At 36.2% G+C, this 14,304-nt stretch overlaps 1 protein-coding gene across 6 annotated transcripts in view; it reads right to left on the bottom strand.

Moving 5' to 3' along the window:
- Positions 1-14,304, bottom strand: part of EPHA6 (EPH receptor A6) — a 482,670-nt gene that overhangs the window by 90,410 nt on the left and 377,956 nt on the right. For 4 of the 6 annotated variants that reach the window (XM_054081746.1, XM_054081730.1, XM_054081721.1 and 1 more), the window contains one exon: positions 1,632-1,754. The exons of the other annotated variants lie outside the window; for them this stretch is intronic. In XM_054081746.1, coding sequence (XP_053937721.1) covers positions 1,632-1,754 — 123 coding nt within the window. The remainder of the gene's footprint in view (positions 1-1,631; positions 1,755-14,304) is intronic. 6 annotated transcript variants of the gene reach the window in all.

Genomic DNA, 14,304 nt, shown 5'->3' on the forward strand with positions numbered 1-14,304 from the left:
TGATACAAAGCAACAAAGGGTACGTCCCACATTTAAGAGTTATGATTTAAGTCAAAAAAAATATGATAAAAAGCTTTACAAGCACTGAAAAAAAAAACCAGTCCTGAGGACCTTTTAAAATAAATTTGTAAGTAAGCGAGAAACCAGTTCACAAGTGCAGTTAAGCCATTTGTAATCTAATAGAATCAGATACACTACACATAACACTATGTTCAAAATGGAGAATTTTATGGGGTCTGGAGTTCCTCTTCCACAGTTCTTCAGTTACAGATGCCAGTCTCGTTGTGATGCTGACTGCAAAAATAGCCGAAGGGCTACTAAACACTCTGAAATACCCCAAAGATAAAAATATACGGAAAGTATTTTACAAACTATTGACAAAAGACATCTCCACAGTCATAACAAAAGGCATCAGAGTTGCTGAGAAGCTTCTATTCGAAAAAGAAAGTAAACAAAGAAATAATAGCACTTTGAAACAAAAGAATCATTTTGCATTAAGGAGGCCTACAACTACTGCAATAGATAAAATGAGACACAGAGAAGTAGAACAGTTTCTTTTGTCCAGCAAATCTATAATTATGCAATTTTTCAATTTCCTCCATGCTTTTACCATAAGAGATTTTTCCTTTTTCAGAAAAGCTGTAAACAACATTATAGGTAAGATGTCTTGGAAGGATACAATTGTGACATTAGCCCATGTACAGATTAATTTTTACATATCAATATGTCATTTGGAAAGGAACAGAGTTGAACATTGATTCAGTTTTAAGTATAATTAATGTACCTGTATTTATTCTTCATTTATTATCTTTGGTGGAAGATGGTGTTTAATGGCTTCAGAACAGAATGGAAAATACATAGCCTGTCTTGCAAAGAATGCCTCTAACCTGTCCGTTTTTCCTGTTTCGGTCCAGTATCTGACAGCAGCCCATTCACCTGGTATGGTGTTATTCTTAGCCTACCCTCAACCTTATGCCATCCCTCTAGGGTCCCTTGTGCCATCATACTGCTGGGGACGTCGCCAGAGGTAGTGCAGAATATCGTGCTGGAAACACAAGTGATGGGGTTTTCTCACTCATTTTATGAGAATTATAGTAGTCCAGATTGTGTTAAAAGTTATTTTGAAAAGTTAAGTCAGTTTTCATGAGATACAAGTTGCAACTACAGAGCATTACAAAGGATTTAAACACTATAGCAGTACATTATTAAATTTTGCCTTTCCAAATTGGTTTTGCTTCCATTTTTAGCAATGTTAATTTTTAGGGAAGAGTCACAGAGTCACATAAAATCTGGGATTATGTAGAGACATTTTGAAAGGCATGTCTACCTGCACACAGGCATGCTTCATGATGCACACGATTAGAGGTTACCAAGCCTTCTTTCTATATTTAGGTTGACCACTTAACTACAGATCAGTTTCCTTCACAGTTTCTTCTATACATTGATTCTGGAAAATAGCTATTCCTGAAAAACAATTTATCTTTTCCATTTCCTTTCAGATTGGTTTGTTGTTGGAAGGGATATCTAATTTCTGTCTGACTAATACCAAATTTTGTCTTCCTAAGATGTGTGGAGATATGGAGCACAGGTGAAGGGAAAAATTGATGGGAGGAATAGGCTGGAATACCTACCAGAGGAAATGCTGGGGGGTAAAGATCCGCCCCCTGACACTGGATGTGAGGTCAGGATGCTATTTAAAAATCCCGCCCTCAGGAATCTCGAAAGAGACTTCACCCCAATGGTCGGAAAGGATCCTTTCAAAGAGATAAAAATGATCATTAATCAAATGACTTGTTCCTCGGCTGATAAAAGAAGTTGACTGCTTAAGGAAAGAATAATCAAACCCCTGAAAAGTTAACAGTGGTTTCACTGGAACAGATCTTATAAAAAACAGTTAAAAGTTTTTCTTTGTTTTTTAACCAAGTCATGCAACACACAGTTTTAGCCAGAAAGAGTTTGTTTTCCGCATACTTTGCAAATGGAGAATTCCAGCACTTCCAGGAGGAATGGAAAAATATGAGATTTTAAAGGCAAAATAGATGTAATGGATTTAAATAATGCATTCCAAATGACTCTAACACAAAGGCATTTTACAGTTTGGTACACAAAGCAGAGGGACTGGTAGAGGTGAAACTATACCAGCAAAGCTGTGTTTTATACTATTAAAGTATCTTAAAGCCACTTGGCAAACCACCTGACAAAAGTCATGTCAACCAAGGAGAGAAGGGAAACCATAATTTGAAGCTACATTACTGGCTTCTGTGTCAAGGCAAATACATCAGTCAGAGCTTCTATCTCATGTCCCAACACCTGTCAATATATTGATGCAGGCAAAAGTCAGGAGTAAAGACACGTTCCCTTTCTGCTTTCGTTCACTAGCAGCTTTACACATTTTATGCTTTCAACAGAATAAACTGTATGTTCTTCTATTGCTAAATGTACAGTTTCTTTTCTGGAAACAGAGATTACCTTATCCACTCCTTTTAAAATAAATACTTCTGACGTATCTATTACAGTGATGATAATATGGACTCTATAATTTAATCCACTGTATCAGCTTTCAGCATAGGTACAGAGATCTACAGGCAGCATTTCAGCTACCTTATGTTGGTGCTCAGTGAACGTCAACATCAAAGATGGATCTGAAATGAGAGCTCTACACATATCACTTAAGAGCACAGAATCAAGACCCTCCCACTTTGCAATAACTTTAAAATGACAATAAGAATAATTTGTGGTGTATTTTTGCAAGTATATCAAGTAAACATCCATCCAGAAATTTAGGCAATGGCAAGTTTGTTTATTCATCTTGCAGTTATTTCATAGTTGTTCTTTTAAGAGATAGAAGACATTTTAATATTTATATGCAATGAGAAAAATAAATGGCTCTTTTAACATTTATGAAACAGTTGGTTTTTTTCTAACTAATAAACATGCAGTGAGCAAAATTTAGCCTTATCCATTTGCTGAACTTAAAGTAGCCTAAGATAGCTTTAAATTTTTCTCTTCTATTTTCAATCAAGAGTTCTGTTGTTTCTCTTCCATACACTTGCCCTTTAAATTTGCTACTGGACCTGCTGCAGTCTGTGGAAAATGAATACATTGCATTAGTGTTCATGATGCAGTATTTTTATATCTCATGGCTACAGATAAGGCATAAATGCTTTCCCTCTAGCCACTCCATAAAAGCCTTAAGCATTCTTGTAAAAGTGTTTCCGAATTCCCTGGCTTTAATTTCAAAATATTTTCACAAGTGATCATGGATTGAGTCCAGAATGCAATACACAGAAATTCAATTTTAGAATGGAAAACTGTTTCATTAACTCCAAGATGTTTGGTACTAAGCAGCATCTTAAAACATGAAGGCTAAATAACGAGCTTGTGAAGACTTTCCAACGAAAACTTTCCTTCTCTGTTCAAAGTATGGATTATATCAACTGTAATGTACACCCACTGTGAGTCATATTCCATATGTACAGACTTTGAGAAAAGCCAAAAGCTTGAGCTTCACCATTACCATTTTCCTACATTTAAATACTGTTAAATGGCAAATAACTCAAGTTTCCTAGCTGTCTTACAATACGTTGCTTTGTTATATAAAGTAATGAAGACAAAAATGAATTTATGTCACTTATTGTACATATTCAGAAATAAAACCAAGGAGCAGCAAATTTTGGAGCAATACTATTTGTGAATACTAAGAGAAGAGCTAGAGGGCTAAAATTACTCAGGCTTTATAAGCAGCAAATAACTAAAAGAATATCTATAAATAATTTTTCTTTTTTACTCTTAAAACATAGGATTCAGTTGCTTAAGTGTAAATGCTTTGTGGCATTTGAGATGCTCTAGAAAACCTGAGACATTCACGTTTGAATGGCAGACATGATAAGACCTGCAGGAGATTTGCACTCTGAAAGTGGCAGCAAGAGGCAAAGCAGCAGTAGGGTATGTAAGAACAGACACTTACTGTTGTTTTAGGCAACTGAATCCCACCCAAATAGTGTACTGTCACCTCAAAAATGTTTCTGATTAGGTAGAATACAGAGTTACTTCACAAAAAACTTCCACCATAAGACCCTTGGAATTTTTCACAGAAGCTGAACGCAGTTTTATTCCGTTAGTGACAGTACGCGCCCACTCACATCTGCTGAATTGAGTGCAAAGATTTCCACCAGTTTTGCTCCCATGTGCAGTGGAGCACCAGCACACTGCTGGACATCCTCAGGGACCCACATCCCACCCTCTCCTCTTCACCAGCTGCTGGCTTCTGTACCCTACAGCACCTGAGCTGATGCCACGGCAGCCTCTGTGCCCACAGGGATGGAGTCTGAAGCTGTTAAACTGTGCAGGTACAGGCATGGCTATTAGCTTGTTCTGTTTGTGCCAAGGTCCCTGAGCCTTGCTGGGAGCAAACTAAGCAGTTTTGAGGTTGTTTGGTTTTTTGTTTATTTTCTTTTTTTTTTTCATTACAGCAACTGTACTTATGACACCTTAGTGCAGCTTGTGGAAATTAGCTTTGAAAAAAGGAGAACATTTCTAGGGTCTCTGAATTGTGTCTAACAACCTGGCTGAAGTAGGTTATTAGAAAGCCTACTGAAGATGCTGACTGCTCTTCAGCCCTGTTATTTGTTTGGGAATTTTTTGTTTCCTATTTATTACATTCTAAATTAATCCAATGCTTTCTGCAGGTGGAACTGACCATTTCAGGTGCTATGAACTTTTGGACATCTAACAGCTTTGAATTCAAAAGGAGCTCTTTGGCAGCTTAATTTAATTGGCAGATGTTCTAGAGAAGTCAGTTATTTATTTTTAGTAGTACCATTTCTTTATTAGTACCATCAAAAGAAGACTTTAATTAGTTACTCTTTTCCCCTGGATTTTGTTTAGAATTAGAAAAAAAGAAAAAAAACCCCACAGTTAGCGTACCCAATGCAAAACCCAGTCTGGTATTTCTTCTATATAGTCAGTTGTCTTGACGCTTTTGATACAGGGACTGTAAAATACAGCTTAGAGAAATTTCTGAGGAACTCTGCAGATGAAGGCTTTGGGAAAGTGACTCAAAAGGCTATAATGAGCATTTTTGTTCAGTTTGGCAGGAAGCAACTGAATGACTTCAGGATATTTTCACTCATAACTGCAGTTTGATGAAGGTGGGACCATAACATTTAGTAATGAAATACTGGAAAACAGATTGCAGAAATAGTTTTCCTGCTCCTGAATAGGGGAATTACCCAATGTTATCACTTAGTGTCTGGGAGAAGGCTAGTGTCTGTTATGAGCACCTTTCATTCTAAAACAAAACCTGCTTTTTATTGTTGCTAGTGTTTCCTCAGGGAAGTTAGAAGAAAGGTTAGAGCATTTTTTCCAAAATTATTGCAATATATTCATTACAGAAAGTACTGAAAACTGGTTGACTCTCTCTCACATGATTTTATTGATTTATCTTTTCTCGCCTACCTGGAATTGCACAATACTTCAGAATCCTTTATAGGGGAACATACGGAAGGTTTTCATGAGGAATGGCTTTATAAAACTTTGAAATTATGATGTCAGATTTGTAAAGCATTGAAAAGGCTTGACTTGGAATGGAAAAAAAGAAGATCAGAAGCAGGGCTAAAATTTATCTCTGATTAATTTTCAGATCATATTTTCAGTACATTTAGAAAGCACAGATGTATAGAACTAATTTTAACAGTTTTGAGTGGACTAATCTGGAGATTTAGGATATGCTTTAATAATTTATTTTAGAACTTTTTGATACATGTAAGCAAAGGAGATATAGACTGGTATGCCTAAATCTGAACAGAAGAAACAGGAAAACAAAATATAAACTACTGTTGCAGGGATGCAGCTGAGGACTGCTCATTGTGGTAGTTCTACCCAGTGAGGCTGGAGTTACTTCTGAAGGAACTTGTGTCAACATCTAAACCAGCAAAAGACCTTTGCATCTATCCTGCCCTACTTAAGGTCTGGAACTTAGTCAATACAAGGAATTATTTGGCAGAATCTCTCCAGATAATAAATTTTCACAATTTCAAATGCAAAGCAGGGTCTAAACATTGAAGTTGAGAGGAATCTATGTTGAGAAATAGTCACCCAAGCAAGGTGTCTATTACAAAATCTGGGTGCTCTTGCTGGTTCTTAAGATTAGAGATTAACCATAGTGAGGCATCACTTTTGTCCTAGGATGTGGCATGGGTATACGCTGTGTTGACATGGGCACATTGACAGGTGCCCATGGAAAGTAAAATTTTATGTCCTATTTAGAAGGGGACTGTGATAACCTTCAGCCAGTTTCAGCCTGTGATGCAGCCACTCACATACCTGGAAAAATCTAGAGCTCCTTTTGTCTGACTCTGAGTAACTATCTCATTTCACTTGCTTTCAGCTTCTCAGTTCTAAAGGTGACCCAGATTTAACTGCAGGTCTGTCAGGATAGTGAGTTGAAGAAGTAGGATCAAGAAGAACTTGACTGCAACATCACGCGTCAGAGTGACCGGTTACTTAATTTTTTTGGGCATTGTTACATGGTTACGTTCTGCTGTGCATTTAAAACAAGAATTCAGCTCACATAAAATTGCAAGCAGTACTCGTGAAAACTAAAAGGGGTTTCTGAGTATTTGTGAACAAGTTGGTTACCTTTATTAGAAGTAAAAAAAGGGCTTTAGTAAAAGGGCTTTAGTAAAAGCCCTCTAAAATATCAAACAAACTGCATCTTATATTTCTAACTGAAGATGTCCCCGTTCACTGCAGGGAGGTTGGACTAGATGACCTTCATAGTCCCTTCAGCCCCAAACCATTCTGTGAGTCTATGATTCTGATTTGTCTCAAGCAGTCTTAAAAATGGGAGAGCAGATGCTTAAAATTTCTCTTTTTGCTCTGTCTTAAAAAGACTGTGTTCACTTAAAAATTTTATTTTAGAACAAAAGGTAATTTTTTTCTGTGTTCTTCTACAAAAGTTTCTTTCTCAGAAATTGCTGAGGAGTAACATCGTACTGCACATCCCCAGTAGGACTGCCCTTTTTCAAAAGTCAGCTGCCTACTCAATAGGACTGAAATTGTATCTTGCCTACAGTTAGGTGATTATTCTGAGAAGTGCAGCAGTCATCCAAAGTATTCAATGACTCTAGGTTCGCAAATGGCTCTAGAAGAGAGCCATTAGATCACTGAAAACAATAGGATGTAGTAGCCTCTTAGGAAAAGTGCTGTAACCAAATGCCTATGGTGCAGATTTGCCATAAAAGCAACAGGAACTAATACACATGTGGAGAAATTCAGGGAGATTGCACCGTTGTTGACAAATCAGTTTTCAAGTTACAAGCAATGACAAAACTCAAAAGAAATTCCTAAAAAGTTTTCTAAAAGCTTTGGATCAGATATACTTATTTGTAAAAGTAGAAGAGAGATGAACACTAGAAATACAGGTCTCTGGAAGAAGATGAAATGGATATGGAGATCTGTGTGATTTGTAGAAAGTAAAAGAGCAAGCAAAAAGGAGGACAGAAGGACTGATTAAAGAACTTAACACAGGGCTTTGGAAGAGATTTGAGTATAAACTCACCTGCCTTATATCAGCCTAGCTGTGGCAAACACTTGTATACTCAACTTAATTGATCTGTACATTCTGGCTGGCTTGTTCCTTGCATTTCTCTTAAAAAAACCCAACTTTGATAATTTCCATAAAAATGCAGGGAAATGCAAAATGAGCATGACTTATGATGTTTAGAAAGATAAAAATTAGAAACCCTTGAACAGCTTTTTTTTTGTTATTCTAGGACTGTGCCATGATTTTGAAGGGACCAATCTGAGATTTTTAGTATTCAGAAGCAACATGCATTTAAAGTATAATGAATTACTCCAAAGATTTTTAACCCTTGTTTATCAGTAATATAATATATAGTATATATAGTATTTAAATAAGAATGGGAATTTCCATCAGAAAATAGACTTAAGGTTTAACCAGCCATCTACAGTGCACTTCAGTGGACTTGAGCCTATACCTGGAACATGTATTATGAAACATATGAGGCAACTTTAATGTTAACCCGAGGTCCTTTTCTGCCTCTGCCAGTAACCTAAGGGAGGCTTAGTGTTGCCTGTTTGACTAGTGTGGGGACAGAGGCACTGCCATGAGTTTTGATGGCCTTGTGGAAATATGCAAATCCAGAGGTTTGTGTCTATCAGTATTGAAGTAATGTTTTTGGGAAGAGCAAGGAAGCTTTCCGGCACTCAGGGTCAACAAAATAATCTGAAGAAGGATTTGTGTGCCTGAACACATTTGTTTTCTTCTCCTGCAACAATAAGTAATAATAAAAAAGGACTTGTTTTCTACAAATGATACTTTGCTTATTTTCTCTGTGAGTTTTTTTGCATGATTGCAAAATGAGCAGTTCAGGTTTCTGTACTTTGTTTAGTTTACTTTTCAGTTTGATTTTAACTCTGAATTTCCTTAATGTTATTGGTTTGGGAGTAATAAAGCATCCACGTGTTTTGGCCTCGTTTCTGAGAAGCAGACCACTATGCCCTAGTTCTTGGTGAATATATTTTAAAAGGCTTGCTTTTCTATATCAAGTCCCCTGCTCCAGACTTAAGTTTATGAGGTCTATCTGAAAATACGAAGAAGACAAACACTTGGTAGGGTAAAGTTGCTGTTCATGTCTCCAACCCTGAAAAGTTTAACCTTGAGATCCTTATGAAAGACAATTTTTTCCTATGAACCTGAAGTGCTGGAGTCTTTTTATTTCTTGATTGGTGGATGAGAATAAATCTAGACTTAAGAATATTTATATAGAATGAGACTATTTTAGAAAATCCCAATCATAGCAAATTTTGGCTTTACTTATGACTTCTCTGGGAGGAAAAGCAAATGATGAAAGAAGCTTACAATTCCTATGGAGGAACTGATGGAAGTTACAGGATATATGGGTAGAATATTAACATCTAATTTTATTTCCCTTGCTGCTTCTAGCCAAACAGGCAATTTAGGGGGAATAAAATGAGGGAATCACTTGAAAAGAGTTCTACAAACACTACAGCCGTTTATTTTGTGATGTGCTAAATGTCAATGCACACTGAAGTTCTGGTTGCTGAGAAGACTGGTGTGACAACATTAATATGATTAAGGCTTTTAACAGCAAGAGCAACTGTTGTGTTGAATCATCTTTGTAGTCTTAATGGTATAGTAATTAGAAATACTGTGCTTTTGTTATGGGATGAAACAATCTGCGTATGTTTAAGCTGTCTATTAAATAAGTATTTTTCAGTCAGAGCTTAAACTGAAAATAGCTTTAGCACAATGTTAAACAAGAACTCAGAAATCTTTATGTATTTATAACCATGTATGATACCCAGTGCTGTTCCAAGCACTCTATGCTGCACATTTGGATTTCATGATCACACATATATTATCAAGTTAGCTGGAAACAGAATATTTTAAAATTATAGTTTTCATTCACAATAGAAAAACAAAGCCTGTACTATTGGCCAAAACCTTTGTGATTAATTTTTTACACTTCATGATTTTTGGGAATGATTAAACCATTAATAATTAGCAAAATTAATTTAATTTCTGTTGTCTTTTGATCTTCCAGTTTTTATAATATTAGAAGGAAAGATCATGAGTAAAATCTGAGCATTCATATGATATAGAATTCTTCATCCTTTACGACAGGAATCTCCCATGTTAAATGATGATGGAGTCTTCTAAATGGGATCTTTAAGAAGTTCAAGGGGCATTTAAATTTTCAGATGTTCTTTTTCATGGTATTTCCATAAAAAAGAGAGATAATAGGTTTTAATTTTGTGCTTCGTGTTTAAAAATTGCAGTGAGTTTTAATCTAATGAGTGAAATAGCTTTTCATGGGTGACAACGGAAGATGAATATATTGATACAGCCTCCTATAAATTCTGCAGTTCTATAATTAAGGCTCTGATTATGTGTTCTTTTAGGCTTGTTGGCCTGTAAGAGTATGAATAAGGAGTAGGAGATAAACACTCTCCACTTTTAGACAGCAGTAAGTATCATTGAAAAAGACTCACTGTTTTCAGTTAAGAAAAACACTCGAGCTGAAGTTCCAAAGAGCCAATTGACAAAAAATATTTTTTTTGTTATGTTAAATGAATGTAGGGTATGACTTGAGGGTGAGTATTCCTTTTGCTATTTACATCCTTACCATTCACACCATTCACATTTCACTGATATTAAGGAAATCAAGTAGAAAGGTTAGGTTTTCTTCTTGGTTACAAACACCAACTGACTCCTTCAAACAAGTGATGTCAAGATAGGAAGTAGGAAGACCACTATAATTATCATAACTTCAGATGAACTCTTTGATTAGAAATGTATTATATAGTGGTTGACACTTACAAATATGTATTCTAGGTACAACCCCCCTCTATTGCTAGGCTCAGTAAAAGTGTCCTTACCCACATCCATGTCAGAAGCCAGGTTGCAGGCAGCTCCTGTAGCTATTTGATGGGATTTGGCATAGACATAGGCATTCTGCTGCCTTTTTTTTTGAAAATGCTACTGACCAAAGAGAATTAGCTGTGCTTGTTAATTACGTCTTTGTGAAAATCAGTGTATTCAGAGGATTTTCTCCCAAGCTCAAACACCACTTGGTGTTAAGCGTGAGTGCCATGAGGTAAAACCTCTCTCATCTGATCTTCCTTATGTTAGTTTTGGCATCAGTGATCCTGGCAAAACGAATATTGGGCAGTCAGCAGTTAAATTTACCCTGAAGTCACATTTTTGAGTGCTTATAAAGCCATTCATTGAGAATTGGAAGTAAATTACCAATCTTATCTAAAGCAGCAAAACATTGTTTTTATGGTAAAGAATGTACAGCTGAGATGAAAAAAGAAGAAAAAGGAAAGAGTGGAGACTCATTTCTATTATCAGTCTGGGGGGAAGTTAACAATTTTCTGTTGTTTTGGAAGAAAGGAAATAAATTATCTGAATTCTACAAACTATAGTGCAGTAGTTTGTTTCAGATTTCTGGTATTATGAAAAGTCTGTATTATGTTTCTCTAGATGAAATATTGAAATGAAATCATTATCACCTAAACGTATTTACTTTCAAATTTTATTCAGTGGAAATTATCTTGTTAAAAGTTCAGTAGAAAAATGACAATATTTACTGATTGATGTAGTAATGAACCTATTCTGGAAATTCAGATTAAATACATTTGCCTCTTAAAATGTGTTTGCAGGACTGCCATCAGTGTTTTGTGCTTATATTAAGAACACGCTTAAACTGAATACTCTGTAAACTTGCACCATCTAATTATGGGGTTTTGAAAGATATATTTTTTTCCACATTGTCTTTCAATTGTGTTCCCCTTAACAGTTTTATCACCTACTCCTGATTAGCAATCAGTGCCAAGGCTATATCAATCTGTGAAAAAATGTAAGATTTAAGAAGCAGTATTTTTTGCAAACTGTATTACCAACTAAAACTTCAAGAGCCTGGAATGGATCCCAGACAGTTTGTATCTAAATTATTTATTCATCTGGAACCTCAACTATATATGTATTAAGAATCAGGAAGATAATTATAGTCTGAAATGGATACAGAAAGACTCATAGCAGATAGGAAGTAAAGAAAATAATTTGGAGGTCAGAAATGTATGAAGAACTTAGTGATGGACTGAGTTAGTAGATTCTGCATAAAGTTTACAGACAAAAACTATATTAAAATGATGACTATTTAGTGTGGATGTTGATGATAATGCTACAAGAATGGTAGAAGCAGAAATAATTTATCTGCCTTGGCTGGAGCTGCAGTGCTGAGTGAGATCAGGAAGCAAAATGCATGCCTGTGTGTTCACTGCAAGCCTCTGTCGTCAAAGCTCACACTTGCTCTCCAATGCGGAATACAGAAAACAGAGGGCACTTTTTAACACACTATAACTCACACAAGTCTGCATAGGTTTTCGTTGCATAATATGACTGTTCTGCTTCCAAATTTCAAAGATTTCTCATAAATCACTGAAAATGGCTACTTTCAGCAGCTTTTAGTTCTGTACATTGGAAGATTAATCTGTACAAGGGAAGCATGTCCCAGTTGTCAACATTCTACACATGTGCTTTGATTCCTGCGTGAGGAGGATGTTTCTGGTTTGAGATAAAGAGAAGCTCTTCCTTACTTAGAGAAACTTATCTGCAGTTTGCTAAAACAAACTGGTATTATCTCATTCTCAAGAATTTTCTTTCTTTTCTCTTCCACTCTCTTTCTGTCCCTTCCAAAGCATTACAGTTATAGTTGTTTATAGCAGTCCTTGCACTACAAAGATGTTGTAAATAACCAAATGTTTCTTCTCTTCACATTGAACTTGCAAATTTTCAGAAAATATCAGATAATTTATATGAGAAAACTACCAATCCATATATTCTTCTTCCCATGAATCTGCTGTTAAATAGATCTCAATCTTGTTGAGATTAGAAATTTCCATTAGAAATGTAGGTATGAGCCTTTAAGTGGCAGTAAAGACCACAATACAACCTCTCGAGGCAGAGATTTATACCACAAAGTGTGTGTGACATCTGGACAACCACTGCCATAACTATCAGCTGAACTAGCAGTTCCCTAGATCTGATAGTCTCTCTGGTTTGGGATGATAGGAGGTTGACAACAAGGCTTTTACTTACTCTACTTGCGGTAAATCTAATGACCATAACTTGTCTTTATGTATTAACCTGTACTGCATTGCTGGCATTCCCCTTCAACTAATTACCAATGTTGGTCTTGCATTTGATGTTTCATCATGAATTTGGCAAAGTGAACTGGTAGGCCTAAGCAACATAACATAAGAAAATCTTATTATATCTTTCCTTACTCACATACGTGGAAATGAATGTAAAATTTAAATAGATGTCAACTAGAGAAGTGGTACAGCTTTCCTGGAACAGTTTTAATGACTTCAATATTCAGCAGTCAATCAAATTTAAGCATACAAGCTGATCTATTTAACTTGCACATTAGGTAAATTATTATACGTTTACACAAAACATTTTCATTTCTTCTGTGAAAGCTGTGACTCAGACTGCTGACAACTAGAACCTGGCAGCATAACATGGCTGAAAGTGCTAACACCAACACTATTGGTCCATAAAGTTTGTCAGTATGTCCCATATAGGAAAACACAGATAATTGTGCTCTGATTTTGGTAGTGACACAGACATTTACATTAGTTTAAAATTAAGTTATTTAAGGATCTCAAAAGAAGTGTGGCCAGCAGGTCGAGGGAGGTGATTCTGTCCCTCTACATTGTTCTGCGTTGTTCTATGTTGTACTCCCACCTGGAGTACTGTCTCAACCTCTGAATTCCTCAGCATGGCACAGACACTAAGTTATTGCAGAAGGTCCAGGAGAGGGACACAAAAATCATCAGAGGCATGGAACACCTCTCCTATGGAGACAGGCTGAGGGAATTGGGGTTGGTAAATCCGGAGAAGAGAAGGCTCTGGGGAGACCTTTTTGCAGCCTTTCAATGCCTAGAAAAGGGGTAGTAAGAAAGATGGGGACGGGCTTTTTAGTAGGGCCTGTTGTGACAACACAAGGGGTAACAGTTTCACATTAAAAGCAGGTAGATTTAGACTGATGTAAGGAAAAAATGTTTTATGGTGTGGGTGGTGACACACTAGAACGGGTTGCCCAGAGAGATGGTAGAAGGCCCATCCCTAGAAACATTCAAGGTTAGGCTGGGTAGGGCTCTGAGCAGCCATTCTTAGCTGAAAATGTCCCTGCTTACTGTCAGGGGATTAGACTAGATGACCTTTAAAGGTTCATTCCAACCCAAACTATTCTATGATTCAAATACTCTATGATCTCACCTTACAAAGATATCTATTTACTCTCTTGTACTTGTTTACTTTAATGAGACTTATGCATTTTCTGAGGTTTGCAGAATTACTAAGATACATACTTCCATCCTTAAGAAACCTGAAATCCATTGGATTAGTGAAGATTAATCATTCACTATATTTGACAACTCTTCTCTAATATGGTTCTAGTACTATTAAATTATTTAGTTGTAATGGTTATGGCTTCAATAACATTTTGCCCTCTGAGTTTCCAAACATTTCACACTTGTAAGTCCCCATAGTAATGCTTTCACACATGTAAGGCAGTAAGCTTATCCAAAGAATCAGAGAAATGCAAACAAAACAGTGAGGGTGAACAAGAACTCTTCAGCCACAAGCAAACTTTAGACAACTTTAATATAATACACTGAAAATAACTTTGTATCAAAGTGAAAGCATCACAGATATACTAATTGATAAACTCGTTTAAGTTTGAGTTT

The sequence above is a fragment of the Cuculus canorus genome, chromosome 1 (genome assembly GCF_017976375.1).
Source record: "Cuculus canorus isolate bCucCan1 chromosome 1, bCucCan1.pri, whole genome shotgun sequence".
Taxonomy (NCBI): Eukaryota; Metazoa; Chordata; class Aves; order Cuculiformes; family Cuculidae; genus Cuculus; species Cuculus canorus.